Below are 17,688 nucleotides of genomic sequence, written 5' to 3'. Positions count from 1 at the left end.
TTGTGCTTTACAACAAAATCAGTTATACATATACATATGTTCCCATATCACTTCCCTCTTGCGTCTCCCTCCCTCCCACCCTCCCTATGCCACCCCTCCAGGCGATCTCCCAGGGAGACCGAGCTGATCTCCCTGTTCTATGCGGCTGCTTTCCACTAGCTATCTACCTTACGTTTGGTAGTATACATATGTCCAAGTCTTCTTTTTTAAAAAAATAATAATACAGCTGTGTCTTCTAGGGATTGCTGTCTGTTGACTGTCTTTTGTTCTCATGAGTTGAGATTTTCCTAGTTCTTTCTATGCTGAATAATTTCGGACTGTATCCTGGACACTTTGAATATTATATCATGAGACTCTTGGTCTTATTTTCATATGAAGGAGAAGGTTGACGTTTTTGTGTGTTTATTTTAACTGGCAATTGACTAGGCTGGGTTCAGGCCTCAAGTTCTGACCTGCCTTCTGTGTGCTGAGGTTCTAATGTCAGTTCACTTTTCGTAGTGTTCACAGTACTATTTGCATTTGTTCTGTGTATGCACTGCTCAGAGGTCCGTCTCATTTTGGAGCTATTACCAAATATATTAGTAAAATATAAGTGTGCAGCTCAGAGATAAGCATAGGAGTTCATACACGTTGCTCATTTGGTCTGCCTTCTTCGTGTGATCTCTCTAACATTTTTTTTTTTTACCTGCCTGGAGGCTTCTTTCTGATGCTCCATCCAGAAAGCTGAGGCTTTAGTATTCCTTCTCTTCCGCACATTTCCTACATTTGCCTCTGCATCTGGAGTTAAGCAGTCAGAGATAGAAAGAAAAAAAGCAGTAGAATTTTTTTCTCTTCCTCTTGCTATTGCAGATCCTCTGAAAAGAAAGAAGGTTCCCCTCAGAGTTTTAGATACCTATCCTGCCATGTGAGTGCCATCCTTCTGCTGCTATCACCAGTGCAGAATTGCCTGAGGCTAGGGAAGGTGGAAACGGAAAATCGAAAACAATTAAATATTACATGCTCCCACTGTTTCTCATCCTTACGGACTCCCTTTCCTGCTCCTTGGGCTAGGAAGAGAGCCATTCCTGGAGCTTTTCCTGTCCACTTCTGTTGTGTACCTCTGAGTTTTGGGGCTGTCACTGAGTCCAGGCCAGGTGATACCAGAGGGGAAAAATTGTAAACTCACTACTGCTTCAGTAAAAAACTTCTAATCTCCTTCTCTAATATACCTGCTATCCTTCACTTTTCAGAGCCCTTAGACAGCAATTCTGTGCATCCAGGATCTATGTTTGCATTCAGTGAGAGAGGTTGGCTGGAGCGTGCTTGCTCCGTGTTTGCTGGAACCAGAACCCCTAAGTGATCTTTAGGCCAGAAGTAATACCTTCCCTTCAGCAGGGCTTAGACTCTGAGCACTGCAAGGGCCCTGGAGATTTCCTTTGCTTTATTCCAACTGCCAGTGTTTGGAGACATGGTTGGCCTCAGATGTCCCGCTCTGCAGCCCAGCTGACAGCATTTTGAGTCACTGTGAAGAGATCTTTGCTCCCTAGTCCCATTCTCAGCTTTTCTGTGCCTTAAGTGTTATTATCTGCCCTTCTTCCCTGCCCCTAGCATTAGAGGGCTGTTGCAGTGTATTCAGTGAAGGTTTAGAGTGCCTGTGTGCACCTTAGTTCTCTTGCTTTTATTCACAATTTAGGAAACGCTGTATATATGCTCCTCGGGGTAATTCCTTCCCAGCTCTCTGTGGTGCTTCACAGAGAGTGCCAGGGGCTTTCTGTGCCCTGCCCTTAGTTTTAGTGGTCCCTGCTGCTCACGTACTTTAGGGGGATTCTCTCCCAGCTCTCTTTCTCTGACCCAGTACTTACAGGTGATGATTCAATGAAGGGCCATGACAAGAAGTTGGCAGGTGGTACAGACTCTCTTTGTAGCTGGGGCTCCTGGGGATTCTGAACAAACACACCAGCATACTCAACCTTTAAAAATTTGTAAAAAGTTTATCTGGTTTCTCCGAAGTCCCATCAATAGCAGATTTCTCTTCCATCTGTTATCCTACGCAGGATGAAAGCAGCCATGGGTCTCTTCATTCCTTCGAGGGGGAGCTCATCAGTTCCTGGGTTTTAGTTCATTTTTGTTTCTTAGTATCTTTAGTTCTCCAGTGGGGTTTAAAATGTATAAGCTTGACTCTATCAGATTTGTTTTCATTTTTATTGTAGAAACAATATTATCTTGTGATTTTCTATATCCTAAGCTTAAGTTTTATATTTTTTCAGTATTTTCCAGGACCATTTGTTGAACAGACATCCTTTCTGTATTGAGTTGCCTTGGCAAATTAATCAAAAATTCTATTTTTTCTATTTATCTTTAAAATTTAATTTCAAAATTTCTGATTTTCATGTTATTTCCAAGGAGCTTATAAAGGTGCCATGATGAGGTCCCCTTTCAAGTGCAGTTGTCTTGGGTTTCCACACTGGTTATTTCTTACCATCACTTTCTCCAATTTTCAGTGACCCAAATAAGGAAAATATTTCCTTGAGTAGCTATGGAGAATTTTCATCTAAATGCTTTTCTAGTGACTGATAGTGATTCAAATAGAAAGACAAAATGAATTAGGAATAAAGAGTTAAATGTTTGTGTCAGCTTTCACACTTACTCTGCATAGCCTTCTGTTGTCAAGGAATCTATGCTACGAATGATTCTAGTTTCGTCTATTCTTTGGCTATCCTGGGAAGGTGCTTTCACTGGATTCTTGGAACTGTGTATCACCCGATAATTATACCATCTGAAACTTTGCATGTTGTTATTTTGACAGCAACCCTTTTTTAGAAGGACCTAACTTTCGAGCTGCTAACCTCCGTGTCTTCTTATTTTGTACTCATCTGATCATTCCTGTCATCCTGGCGCACAACTCTACAATGAGAATTCTTGAGGATTTAGTTGCGGCCGCGTTTTACTTAGTCACTGCTTCTGAAATTAGCATTCAGCTCATAGCACCTAGAGTGTATAGTGTGGAAAGCAAGGGTTCAGATAAACTCTAGAATCTCAGCAACTCATACCCCTCTATTAAAGATTCAGTCTACATATAATTATATTAAAAGTTCTGAGGAGTCTTGACAGATAACTGGCTAACTTTACTTAACTAGTGCTACACTAAATGGAGTTAGAATATATTTTTTCAGATTTACCTATTAACAATCAGTTGTCTAGTAGTTGTCTATACTCCAGTGATTTCTTTTACCTAACAAGAGAATTATCTCTTCATCATTATCTCAGTCTGCAGGTTCAGGGATATGAGTGCATTCTTTTTTTTTTTTTTAAATTAATTTCACAGTAGAAGTATCAATATTTAGTTACATAAAATTTATATTTTAGTAATACACTTGGTAGTAGTTATAAAAATGAGCAGGACTCAAGATGCAGAGAATGAGGGACCATAGGAAAAGTTATATAATCCCCAGAAATAGGGAACATTGGAGGACAGATAATAGGAGCACTTAGCAACACAGGAGAGAAGTGAACCTGGCAATCCTAGAAATAGCAGTCTTAACATTGGTGTCCTTGGCAGGATGACTGTACTTGTTGGTATCTGGGGGGGGGTGGTGGTATGTTCATTTCCTATGTGTTATACAAAGTAAGAAGCTAGGAAGCTGGAGACTGATTTGTATGTCCCCTATGCTAAATATCGTCCAGACCTTATGTGTGGAATAAGATGCATTTCAAAGTCCTTGTCTTAGAGGAAGATATTTGCTCAGTTATTGGATAAACATTTTATTCTATTAGAATTACAGTGTTATATTTGCTGAGCGAGGGCTCTGTTGGTTGATGATGTGTAAACTGAGGTACATAGACCTAAATGATTGATCAATTTCAGATACAGGATAACCACTTTCAAACCCATCTCAGAGAGAGCCAGTGCCTCTTCTAGCTCCATTAAGTTAAAAAAAAAAAAAAAAAAGAAGAGCCTTAGAAAAATTGCCCTTTTTTAACCTTAGTGTATATACTAAATATATGTATGTATATAATATTATATATATAATGTATTAAATTTAAAAACAGTGAATGTAGCATCAGGTTCCCCTTATCAGCTGTAACCAAGCCGCCACCAGTTTACTTTGTAAATAAGAAATCTTCAGTATGCTTAATTGTCTACTAAAATATACCAGTATTTTATGGAAACTTGTCTTTTTAAATACAATTTGGAATTAAATCAGACATTTACTTTTTACAATCAGAAGATAAAATACCATGTGACTCAGAGGCTATGAGTAACTGATTAGCTTTGATATGTTTACTTCCCTTTACAAATGTAATCAAACCTTAATTGCTATTCACAAAAACACACTGATTTCAGGGTGTTTGAAAAGAAGCAAAAGTATCTTCATACAAAAATTAATAATTTCTCTGTTTTTTAAACTTTTTTATTTCTGGAGAACTAATACATTCATATGAAGTTATACTAAATAATATAGAGAGATTCCAGTGTACTTTTACCCAGTTCCCCCAATGATATCATCTCATAAAAAAATGGTATAAAATCACAGTATCGGTTGATATTGATACAGTCAAGACACAAAACATTTCTATCACCACGTGGAACCCTCATGTTTTCCTTTTATGGCCACACCTATTTCCCTGTTGCTCCCATCCCCTCTTTAACCCCTGACAATAGCTAATCTGTTTTCCATTTTTATAGTGTTGTCTTTTCAAGAATGTTATATAAATGGAATCATACAGTATGTGACCCTTTGAGATTGATCTTTTTCACTCAGAGTAGTTCTCTGGAGACTCATCCAGGTGGTTATACGTATCAAGAGTTAATTCCTTTTTATTGCTCAATACTTTTTTGTTTAATCATTCACCTGTTGAAGGACATCTGAGTTGTTTCCAATTTTAGGCTGTTACGAATGCTATAAACATTCAGGTTTGTGTGTGAATGTAAGTTTTCATCTCTCTGGGGTAAATAACCCAGGAGTTGCAATATACTGTTACATGATTTTGATCTATCAATAATTTTTTTATCTCTTTGTATAACTTTTCCTCTGAGTATTACAATATGTATACATAACTTGTTAGTCTACTGATGTCATCATTTTACCAAGTGAAGTGCAGAAATCTTACCTTCCTTTATGTCCCTTTACCTTCCCCCATTTAAGTATAAATGTCTTAAATATCTCCTCTACAAACATTGAAAACCACATTGCACAGTATTATAATTTTTGCTTCAACTGTCAAATGTTAATTTAGAAAACTCATTAGAAGGAAAGTCTATTGTATCTATTCATATTTTTGCTTACCATGTTCTTTTTTCCTTCCAGATGTTCCAGTATTCCTTCTTGTATCATTTCTTTTCTTTTTAGAGAACTTTAGACATTCTTTTAGAACGTCTAAAGTTGTCTAAAGAAAAAATGTCTAAATGGTGAATCAACAAATTCTCTTCACTTTTCCTTCATCTGAGAATGTCTTAATTCCCCCTGCATTCCTGAGGGATATTTTAACTGGATAGAGAATTCTGGGTTGGCAGTTCTTTTCTTTCCAACATTGTCTTGAAAAATATTGGGCTGTTTCCCTCTGGTCTCCATGGTCTCTGATGAGACATATGCTCTAATTATAATCAGTTTACCCTGTCGGCATTGCACTTTTTTTTCCCCCCTTTTGCCTTTCATTTTCAGAAGTCTGGCTATGATGTGTCTTGAGCTGGATTTCTTTGGGTTTATGTATTTGGGATTTACTCAGTTTCTTAAATCTATCCGTTTATGTTTTGGGTCAGCTTTGGGAAATTTTCACCCATTATTATTATATATTTTTCATGCTTTTTCAGCCCTATCCTCTTTCTCTTCTCCTTCCAGGACTCTGAGGACATAAAAGGCAGACCCTTCGTTAGTGTCCCACACATCCTTGAGGTCCTGTTTAATACTTTTCCTGAGTTTCATTTCTCCCTGTTGTTCAGATTGTGTATTTTCTATCTTCGAGTTCTTTCCCCCGGCCTCCATTCTGCACTTGAGCTTATTCATTGACTTCTTCATGTTGCCTATTGAATTTTTCAGTTCTAACATTTCCGTTTGGTTCTTGTTTATATCTTTTATTTCTTTGCTGAGACTTTTCTGTTTCCTTGCTAAGGCAAATAAGCTAATTCTAGTTTTCATTTGTTCCACACATGTTCATAAGTGCTCATTGAAGCATGTTTACCCCGGCCACTTTAAGATCTTTGTCAGGTAGGTCTAACATCTCTGTCTTCTGGGAGTTGGCATCTTTTGATTGTCTTTCTTCATTCTGTTTGAGATTTTGGGTTTTTGTATGATGAGTACCTTTTTTCAGTGACATTTGGACCTTTGTATTATGTTACGAGACTGTGGCCCTTGTTTGAACCTTCTGCTTTGCCTGGCTTCCATTGACGCTGCCCAGCAGGAGAAGGGCAGTTAACTGCCAGGTTAGCAAGGAAGTCCAGATTCCGCATCAGCCTCCGTTGACGGCCAAGGGGGTGCTTCTCACTACTGCTGGGCAGGGATGGGAGTTCCAGCTCCCTACTAGGCCTCCACCAGTATCCTCTCTGGATGGGCGAGGCGTGGGAGTGCCTTGTTACTGTTCCCGCATGGCCTCCTCTGGCACTAGGGGTGTTTGGCCTCATTACTACTGAGCAATGGTGAAAAATGCCATCTCTCCACTAGGCCTCCTCTGACACCACCGCAGTGGGACATGGCGTAGGGGTGAGGGTCTCATTACTGCTGGGTAGAGGTGGAAGTCCAGGCTTCTCAGAGGGTCTCCACTTACATGGTGAGGGTCGTGGCCACCTGATGGGGATGAAAGTCCTCATTCCCTATATGGTCGCCTCTGACACCCCTGTGGGTGTGTTGAGGTGCCTTATTATAGCCTCACGAGTATGGAAATCTAGACTAGAAAATACCAGGGACAGAAATGGAGACCTTGAATACAGACCAGTCTTCCACAAACTTGTCATACGAAAAGCAGCTTGAGATTGAAGTGCTAGCTGGAAGGAGGTATGGGATTAGAGGAAGAGTTGTCTGGTTTGGTTTGGTTTTAAATGATTGGCATAGTTGTGTGTTTGCATTCTGAGAACATCTGTGCGGTTGCGGAGGGTAAAGTGAGGCTGAGGAGAGCTGCACAGGGATGGCTTGGGCAGTGCATTCTGGAGCCCCTCTAACTCTCAGATTTTTCTTCACAGTGTGGAGGGGGGCGGAGGGGCCCAGGGAAAGTGACTAAGTCCCTGTTCTTGGGCTCACGGCGTTCCTTCTTTCTCTTTTCTGTACTTGCCGTGGCAATGAACTCTGCAGGGTCTGAATCATTGTTAGCCTAACAAAATGCTGTGATCATGGGTAGATGGAAAACATGGAACGTATGGAAGCTTTTCGTATCATACGTACAGGGAAAAAACCCTCCTGTGTCACTAAAATCCTTACAGTGTCGACTCCATTCTCTCCAAACTTAAATCACCTGTAACCTGGAGTATTTAGCTTTAACCCACAATAACTTTTGAGATGTTATATTTATAGTGGGACTTTTTGGTTTCCTATCTTAAAAATACTGATTTCTTACCATTTTGGAGGAGTAGAGAGTTTGATGTGATAACAAAACGTTCAACTCAAAGAGCAAGTCGTTATAGGATATTATTTATGTAGACTTAAATATATTTGCTTCTGGCACATGGGCTTCAGACGCCTGTGGTTGGGGAAGAGGAAGTGGGGTCTGAACAGGCTGGGTGGACAAAGAAATTACTACAAAGAGAAATATTGCAAAGAGACTGTAAATCCTCGTTGAAACTAGTTTTTTTTAATAGGTTTTAAAAAGTCTTTTTTTTCCTATGCATACATTCGTGCTTTTCATATAGAGGTGAATATTATTGTGCCCAAGTGAAATACAAAACCATTTAAAAGTGGATCTGTGGCTGCTTCTGTCCATCAGGTGTTTTCTAAACAAATGACACAAAAGAAACAAAACTGTCACTTGGAAGCGTTTGCGGTTGGGAATCATCATCACACGCTCGGCTCAAAAATACAAGTCCCATGTTTAACAAAAGGAATATGAGTAACATTCTATCCAAAGAACAGAATGTAAGTGTAAACCTTAAAGCAAGTGTACTTAATAAAGGGCACTAGCAATTTGACAGGTTCTTGGAGTGATGTTTGGTGCGTGAAAAAAAAAAGAAAGAAGGTGGCTCTATCTGTTACTTTCTATTCCTAACAAAAGGGATAAAAGGAGATCATTTTGATCAATATCCTTTTAATTCCTGGACTTGGTATAAAATAAATCACAGTGTTGTAGCCATTCGTTTGTAGTGGTTAAAGCCGTGTGACGCGGCTTTCATGGTAACATGGGTTTCACTTGCTGAGCGCCTGGGACTTTGATTTGCCATATTACCTGCTGTGGTGTAAGTGATGCAAAATAATTATTGGGGCTTCCTTGTCACAGTGGCCTATTCCACACCTGCACCCTTTTGTTGGGAGCCCGACAGGGATGCTGGATTTGAGTCTCCACTGAATAGATGTCCTCCCTGTGTAGTCCTTCTCTACTGGATTGATTTATGGATACATCAGGCTCTTTGTTAGCATGTAAACCCCTAATTAATTTAAAGCCCTCTGTAGAGAAATTAAACTCCTAGTTAAGATTTTTAACAGACTCAGATGGTGCTAATAATGGGAAGCAAGTCCTATTAATGGATTTACCATGGTCCCTGGCATTCGTCCTTCACAATGAGGGCTGGTATATGGAGCTTAGAGTGTATCCTCCAGTAAAGGATGGGCTGTCAGGAAATCATTCCATTATTGCCTCTAAACCCAATTAGGCTTATCGCGTTTGAGTTCTAGCTTCCCATCTGTGGGGTGAGAGAGGGAGAGACAGAGGCAGACACGGAGCAGAAGAGACAGGGTAGGGAAAGAAGAAAACCTGTTTGGATTGCGTAAAGCTGCAGATGTTTCTCTCCAACTAATGACTCCAAGTTAAATATCTACACTGGAGTTAGCCTTGGTTTAGGTCAGAGTAGAAAAATCAAGGCGATTCTCAGAGTGGTCTGAGAATAATTGGATAAGGGGCCTTAAATCACCACCAAAAAAAGCCTTGTTTCTTTAAATTATTGTGAATAACAGTGAATTCTAAATGGATTAGGGACTTAAATGTAACATGAAACTATGTAAGTACTTGTAGAAAACCCAGATGAATTTTTCTTCAACGATGTTTAGCAAAAGGCTTTCTAACTATGACTCAAACTCCAGATGAAATAAAAGGCTGATACATTTCACATACAGATTAAACATTTTTGCATGACCAAAAACACTATAAAGAAAGTCAAGAGACAACTGGCACACTGGGGCAAAACATTAGCAATATATATATCACAACAAAGGGCTAATATACCTGACATAAAAAATCCTTAAGACTCGAGGGTCAAAGGACCAAAAACCCAATAGAAAGAAATGGGAAAGAGACATGTACATGTAATTCACAAAAAATGATATAAAAATGACCCACAGGCATATGAAGAAAATGTTCAAGCTCAGTTCTAATCAGAGACATGCAAAATAAAACAACACTGAGGTACTATTTCTTACCTATCAAAGTGGTTAAAACAAGATAATAGCACAGCACATTCTGTTGGTGAGGCTGGAGGAAACTCACTGTTGTCCATTGCTAGTGGGAATGCAAATAGGTGCTTTCCTTCTGAAGCGAAATTTGGTAACATCTGACAAAATTGCACATGCACTTACATTCAGACCCAGCAATCTCACTTCTAGGAATCTACCCTTACGATACACCTGCAACAATATAAAAGTATACACGCACAGGGTTATTCGTTTCAGGATGCTTTGTGGTTCCAAAATACCGGAAACAACCTAAATGCCCATAGATAGGAGATTGGTTAAATGACCTATAGTATAGTCACCCAGCGGAGTACTCTGCACCTGTGAGCAAAAACAACGAACAAAGAAGATGTCTATGAATTGATCTGGAGTGATTTCATATTTGTGTGTGTTGATATATATATATACATTTTTAACATTTACACACATACATACATACACATTTTACATATTCAGCCCCACACACACACACAAATATGTACACACAGGTGATATAAACAGAAATATAGATAGGTGCTTCTGCATACGTTACCATATATACATCCGTTTCCCACCTCTGTCCACTGAAGGAACTTAGAGCAACGGCATTCTGGTCCCAGTGAGCACAACTAGAGCCCAAATCTTGATTTCTAAATACCATTCTCCAATAAACTGAACTGAGACTCTTCGGAGGAGTGATTGACTCCAGAGCTGGAGCAGTAGAAACACAAGATGAACTTGAAATATATTGTTCTGCCAGAAAGCACAGAAATGCCTCCACTAAATGAACATTTCTCAGTAGAACACAGGATCCAACCTGAAGGAGCTCCTAATGGCCAAAGCTGGAGAAATACGAGCAGCAAAATAAATAATATAAATAAGCTCAGAATTGGATTTTTCTGTAGAATAGAATAAATTTCCATGAGTCTTTCCAGAGGGATTCTAAAACTAGTGGACATAAGTTTGAGGGAAAAATAGAATTTGCATAGTCTCCAAGTATCTCACCCAAGGTATGTATATATTAAATGCAAAGGGAAGTTGGCAACTTTACAGTAGAGAGACCTCAACCAATGATCAAGGTCCACATCACCAGTATTAAGACAGTGGCATCACGAACCTCTTGATACGATGCTCTGAGAACATTTTTTTTTGTGGTTTTACTTGCCTAAAAATACATACCCTCATTCCAGTCATGAAAAAGAAAATCAGAAAAAATTAAATCGAGGATTCTGCACAATAACTGATTTGTACTCTTTATAATTCTCAAGGTTATGAAAGTCAAGGAAAGACCGAAGAACTGTTATAAACTGGAAGAGACTAAGGAGACATGCCAATAAATACAACATGGGGTCCCGGGTGGGATCCTGGAACAGAGGAAGGATATAATTAAAAAAAATAATTGATGACATTCAAATATGCTCTTTAGTTAATGGTGTTATACCAATGTGAATTACATCCATTTTTATCACTGAAAAAAAAAATGTAGTGCATCTTTTCCTATCCTCTCTTCGTTCTTTTTATCCCTTTTCCTAGTTTCCATATTTCTAGTACATCTATCATATGTGGTTATGAATGATGCTTGATATTTCCATATCCATTCCCTTTCTTCCAGCTCCCCCCAGAGTTGCAACGTGCCCTTTTTTTTTTTTAACAGGAAAGAACAGAAAAATAGGACATCTACCCTAGTTGTCTTTGGCAATATCCCATGTCCTACCTCCTGTTATTTCCCAAAATAGGGAGTTTACCTAATCTTCATTGAGAGTCGGGCGAGCCATCCTCAGAGGCCAAACACAATAGCACCCAGGTCTTCACTGGTCACCTCTGGCAGGAGGACGGAGCCCTCTGCTCTCCTGAACTTGAACTTTCTGCATGGAAGCACAGGGCATTGCTCCCAGCACTGAAACGCTTTCATAAAGATAAGATAAATCTGGGCTATAGCCTCTAGCAAGTGGCAGGATTTGTGATCCAGAAACACTGGGCTCATTCAGGAGTGAATATAATTTAGCAATCAATGAAGTGTTCAAAGACAGAAGGCGGGGATCTAAACAGGCTCTTCTGTTTGGAGTGTAATGGTTTAGGTTTTGTTCTGCTTTGTGTTTAACCATTCCTTGGCCTCTGTCGTGCTCAGCCAATTAGGATTTCTTTTGGAAGCAGCATGTTTGCGCATCACCGTTACATCATTTTGTGTTGCTGTTGAAATTCACATAAGCATAGGTAATGGACAGCACGCTATGGTTGCCTACATTTTTGGCTTAATGTTAAAGAATTACATAACTGGGGCTCGAGTCTCAATCTCTGATGAACAAAATGCTCTTTCCCAAAGCCTCCCTTCATAAAACTTCCTTGTAAGTATGTGATGGAAGGTGCTTTTAATGCTGTAGGTTTGACCTCATGAAGAATCAGGATGTCAGATAGGCATATTGACGTATGGACTTGGTCCCAGAAGAGTTCTGTTAATGGTCATTTTTCAAAGCAGTATTTAGTTCTTCTCTCAATCTCTACATCCATTTACACCTTTATAGGTATGGCTCCCCTTTAAGAGCCCCTAGGATCAAAAGACTGTTTCTTACTATTTCTTATTATTTGAAGAAAAAGATTTATTTTAACCCCAAATGTCTTCTTTAAACAGCCCTTGGAGAATTCCTTTGTTAGTGTCTCATTTTTCTCTATTCAAAACAGGTCTTCTTTTTTCCCTTCCTTGTTACTATATTTCAGTTATGCCTCTCTTTGCCATATTAGCATTAGTATCAGAAAACAGTACAAGAACTATGGAGGCGCTGACGTTGTCTGATTCACTTGTTGGGGCTATTGTGTTGACAGATATTTCTGGAGCTGAGAGAGATGGAGGCTTCTCAGATTTTAGTATTGATTCAGGCTTTCCACCAGAAGAGGGAGCCACATTCATTTTAAAATCCATGTTGAGTTCTTTTCTCAGCAAGTTCTGGATAGAATGCATGGGGCAGGTGCTCTGAGCACCGTGGCACCAGATCTAGCCTTTGGAGTGGGAGGAATACAGGCTCAGAGACCAGCACCAGAGGCTGATGTCATGAGGATACTTTCAGCCCTGGAATGAGGAGCTATGTCTTAATGTGTTTTTATATTAAAACAATAATAGCAAAAATAAACTAAGAAAGATAACAACAAAGATCAAAAAGCTGCACTCTTTTTCTCCAAAGCCTACATTTCTACTCAGTTAAGGAATCACAGCTCTGTTGGATTAAAAGGATTGGATCTCTAATTAAGCATATAATAGCTTACTTTTCCTTATCATTCCATGAAAACGACTCTCTTCTTTTGTGGGATTGATGTCACAGTATGAAAAATAGGTTGTAGCCTTTGTCTCACAGTTTGAGGTAGGCCTTCAAAAGCATCCTGCCAGAAACTTCTCTCTACCTACCGGCTCCAGAGTCTGAAATTCCAGTGTGAAAAATTAATGTATTTGGATTATTACATTTTACTTCAGAGAGTCTTAGAATTGTAAATATTTCCAGCATGGTAATATATTCATGTATCAGGAGCCATTTAACTATGTATACTAGATTATTTTATTAGACTTAGGAAGCTTGTCATCTGAGTGACTAAACTAGGAGATGGTTGCATAGTTTCATTTTTAATTTAATTTTGCTAAGAATACTTAACATGAGATCTACCTTCTTAATGAAATTTTAAATGACAGTCCACAGCTGTTGACTATAGACAGTGTTGTGCAGATCTCTGGAACTTATTTGTCTTGTTTAACTGAAACGTTTTGCTGGTTGATTAGCAAATCCCTATTCCCACCACCTTCCCCTGCCCCCACCCCCGTAGCCCCTGGCAACCACCATGCTGTTTGCCTCATATAAGTGGAATCATGCATTATTTGTCTTTCTGTGACTGGCATTTCACTTAGTCGTAATGTCCTCAAGGTTCATCCCATATTGTAGTTCCTTCTTTTTTTAAGGCTAAATACTATTCCATTGTGTGTGAACACCACATTTTCTGTATCTCTTTATCTGTAGGTGGACATTTAAGTTGTTTCCGTATCTTGGATGTTGTGAGTAGCGGTGGAACGAACATGGCAGTGCTATTCGGATGGTTATGGTTTGAAGAGAACCGGAGAGAGGTTATTCCTATGTTGAGAAGTGGCTCAGGGCCCACAAGAAAACATATATAAAGTGAGACCTCAAAAAAGACAATACAGAAAGGAAGTTTAGAAAAGAAGAATACAAGTGGCTGCAGGTGATTCATCCATGGCTCCGTGGCCCTGATGGAGTCTTGTCAAAAGCCTCTGTAAAATAGGCTGTGCACGTTCCCATCATTGCCAGGACGTGGATGGAGTTTCTCAGTAGAGTCAGACATTAGCTATTCCTTCTCTGTTTTCCCCACCTATTACAACAATATGAATAGAGTTGAATAACAAAGTCATGACAGTAGGGTTGATACCACTGAGCAGAATCCCTTGTTATAAGCATTGCAGAGTTATTTGAGAACTCACAGTGACAGCAAGCACAGTATACACTGGATAATGGTGACAAGGACTAATATTTGTGGGACATTTTTTCTGCAAGGCTCTGTACAAGCTCTTTACAACAATCCATGGAGGTGACTACTATTATTATTAATACTGCTCTCTACTAGCTCACAGAAGTTAAATAGCTTGCCCAAGTCCCACAGCTAGGAAGTTGCAAAGGTGGTTTTTGAACTCTCTCTGACCTCAAAGCCCAAGTTCCCAACTATATGCTTTCCATTTTTACAAGAAGTCCCCAGAGGCAATGAAATTATACATTTCCCCCAGTATTTTCGCCTTTGACATGCCTGTCTTTCCAGCCATTTTGAAGAGAATTGCTTTTGCATGAACCGCTAAGATTTATTTAGACTATCATACGCCCTGACTAAAATTATTTAAAAAGAAGTCATCCAAGGGGAAACACGTTCTGAAAGTCAGTGTCTGGTTATTGCAGTTTCTTTCTACTGTACATTGGGAATATAGTGCATTTTTTGCATCGATGGGCTTGTTTATTGCTTTGCAAGCAAACCTAAGATGCACAGTGATGCCTTATGCCTGGTAACCCCTTAATTTCTTCCTCTTGCAGCAACATTAGATATTTGCTGTTACCTCTGAGCTCTGCCAGGTCTATTTCATAGCATTTGTTCTTGTTTTTTGTTTCTATTTTTATAAATATATGTATATTTTTAAATTTATTTTATTTTTGGCTGCGTTGGGTCTTCGTTGCTGTGTGCGGGCTCTCTCTAGTTGCAGTGAGCGGGGGCTACTCTTTGTTGCAGTGTGCGGGCTTCTCATTGTGGTGGCTTCTCGTTGCAGAGCATGGGCTCTAGGGGCACGTGGGCTTCAGTAGTTGTGGTGCATGGGCTCAGTAGTTGTGGCTTGCAGGCTCTAGAGCGCAGGCTCAGTAGTTGTGGCGCATGGGCTTAGCTGCTCTGTGGCATGTGGGATCTTCCTGGATCAGGGCTCGAACCCGTGTCCCCTGCATTGGCAGGAGGATTCTTAACCACTGCGCTACCAGGGAAGCCCAGCGTTCGTTTTTGAACTGCACAAAAGCCATCCTATTTTCTAACTGGAAACAGACGATATCCACTGCTCTAGGTAGCACTCGTGGGGAGCTGGCCGGATGTACGTGCAGGTGTGGGCTTCCCACACACACACTAACAACTGTAAGTGGGAACCAATTTAACATAAAAGCGCTGGGCTCAGCAGTCCTGATAAACTCTCATCAGACGTCCTTGCAAGTGGCAAGCAGAGGCTGGATACTTATAGCAGCAGTCCTGCGTTAATACTGTCACAAAAGGGAAGCTGTGTGTAACCACTGATAAAAGATGGCAGAATCGCTCTTTGAGAGGAAGAGATAGATGACAAACCATGTAGTTGTTATGTCAGTAAAGCTCCCCAGCCCCCTGGGAGAGCTTCTTGAAAGGCAAACAGATGCGCCGCTTTATCTGCACAATTGGACCTAATTGGGAATGAAAAGATTTCCATCTTGATTAGTGTGAGTGAGATTTACTGTCACACATCTCGTTGGAGGTTTCAAGATCAGGGTGGTGGTGGGATTCTAGAAACAGAACAGCAGCCAGAGCGTTTGATCTGTCGCTCTTTATTGCAGTGAACTTTGGCATTTCAAGGTCAGGGTAGTTGGACAAGATGGCTGAGAATTGTTCAGAAGTCTTTTTGCCCCACCTTTATGACGTTTATTGTATGCATCTGTTGCTAATGTCAAGGGCTGGTATAGTTTTCTTATGTAGTTATCCTTATGCTAGGATGCTGGGTCCAGGGCTGGATTCTACAACGTAACAAGGATATTGAAAAAGAATGGAGAGATTGACTAATGTGGCCCCTTAACGTCAGGGTTGCTGGGAGAGAGGGGCAGCTTTAGAGAGGGGCTGTGTTTAGAAGATGGGGGTACTGTCCATGGTGCAAGAAAGAAGTACAGGGGCTGGGTAAACTCTTGGACCACACATTGAGGAACCAGTCTACTCTTTGAGGAGTAGTCTTGGTCTCCTTGCTATGAAAGAAAGTTGCACCATTCACATAAAGAGTAAGTGTGACCGTACAAAAGTGCAAGAAAAATTCTCTTAGTGAATATTAAACATAGATAATAAAAATATGTATATTGTATCAATATCTTGGTTTTTTTCTTCCTGGAGTGAAAGAAGAGGAAGCTGTTTTGGGGTCGTAGGGTCGAGTCTCAAAGTCCCTCCTAGGAGAGAATGAAGTTAGGGCAAACTGAACTCGGTGATTCTCGACTGACTCAAAGGAGGAAGTGCGTTCTCCAGAAGGTCCAGCAGGGGAAGCAGAGGAAGGGAACCAGGCAAGGGGGAGGACCCGGTCTGAGGGCTCCACACTGCCGTGGATCTCCTCCATTGAGCCATTGCTCAAACAACCCCTTTGGTTTGGGAAGTCCCTGTAATGGAAGAGTCCCCCCAAATGGTACAACATCTCTGTCAAGAATGTATAGGAAGCAACCCATTAGGGTAAACCTTGTTGGGGACTCTTGCTGGGGATTCCATATACCATGGGAATATGGTATTTTCTAGAAAAGGTAGATTCAAGCAAGATCTGTGGTCAAGAAATTTATATCAGTTGAAGTTCACTCTTGAAGACTAGTTTGACAAAATATTAAGTCAAGGACTGTGGCTTCACAGAGTGGTTGTTGAGTGCATGGGCTCTGGAACCATGCTGTCTATGAATCTTGACTCCAGCTTTGCGACCTTGAAAACATCACTTTACCTCTTCTAGGTCTGAGTTTCCTAATCGTAGAGTGGAAATAGTCATGTTACCTAGTTCTAAGGCCATGATGAGGATGAAATGACTTGTCGTATAAAATACTTAAAATAGTGCCTTGCGCAGAGCAAGCACACGATTAAAATTAGCTATTTATACTGTTATTACTATTCTTCTTACTCTTATGACATTGAAGCTGACATTGAATCAGATCATATTTATATAAACTTGTCATGGGCAGGGGTGTAACTGGTGAGCAGGTAGAGAGCAAGAATGTGTATTGGAGAGACACTTTTCTCATGTAAATAAAAAGAAAATTCTTTCATAGAAAATTGAATTTTCAACCTTTAGAGGTCATGTGATCAAACGTTATCCTATTACAAGTAAAGACACTAAGGCCCAATGTTACTCGAGTTGCCCAAGGTAAAATGGCTAGTTCATGCCAAAGCTTGAACTAGAAATGAATTCCTGTTCAGTGTGCTTTGATCCTGCGTATCATATGGTGCAGAACTGTTGATTTGGCATCAGGGTATCAGAGTTCCTTGCTTTACTTCACTATATACTACTTCAGGCAGATCTCTTAACTGCAAAGGAATCATTTTCTCATCTATAAAATAACAGGGCTTTCTGTCCTACAAACCCTTCAGGGTGGGAGGGTCAGATATATGAATATGAGTTACGTACTCTGAAGAACTCTGCAAATATAAGCTCTGATCATGGTTGCGTCATTCACCATGCCGTTCAGAAATTATCCACACTGGGGTTGTTCTTAATGATGGCAACAGATATGATGCATTCCAATGATTTATCTTAGATCTCTCAATGATAGCTCAATCCTTGTGCTGCCTTCCACGTCTCAGTGACTTTCAGATCATTGGGCCAAGCAGGCCAGGTGATAGTTTTTTTCAGGTTATCACCTGTCATCCCAAT

The 17,688-nt window shown here is 40.1% G+C and overlaps 1 protein-coding gene across 18 annotated transcripts in view; it reads left to right on the top strand.

Annotated features, from left to right (window-relative positions):
• Positions 1–17,688, top strand: part of NCKAP5 (NCK associated protein 5) — a 1,134,964-nt gene that overhangs the window by 597,244 nt on the left and 520,032 nt on the right. For 2 of the 18 annotated variants that reach the window (XM_079924715.1, XM_079924717.1), the window contains exon 1: positions 6,233–8,039. The exons of the other annotated variants lie outside the window; for them this stretch is intronic. In XM_079924715.1, the coding sequence (XP_079780841.1) occupies positions 7,992–8,039 (48 nt within the window). In that variant the 5' untranslated portion in view covers positions 6,233–7,991. Of the gene's footprint in view, positions 1–6,232; positions 8,040–17,688 lie in introns of those variants that run through there. 18 annotated transcript variants of the gene reach the window in all.

Source organism: Stenella coeruleoalba (genome assembly GCF_951394435.1).
Source record: "Stenella coeruleoalba genome assembly, chromosome: 6".
Taxonomy (NCBI): Eukaryota; Metazoa; Chordata; class Mammalia; order Artiodactyla; family Delphinidae; genus Stenella; species Stenella coeruleoalba.
This window is presented reverse-complemented; position numbering and strand designations above follow the sequence as displayed.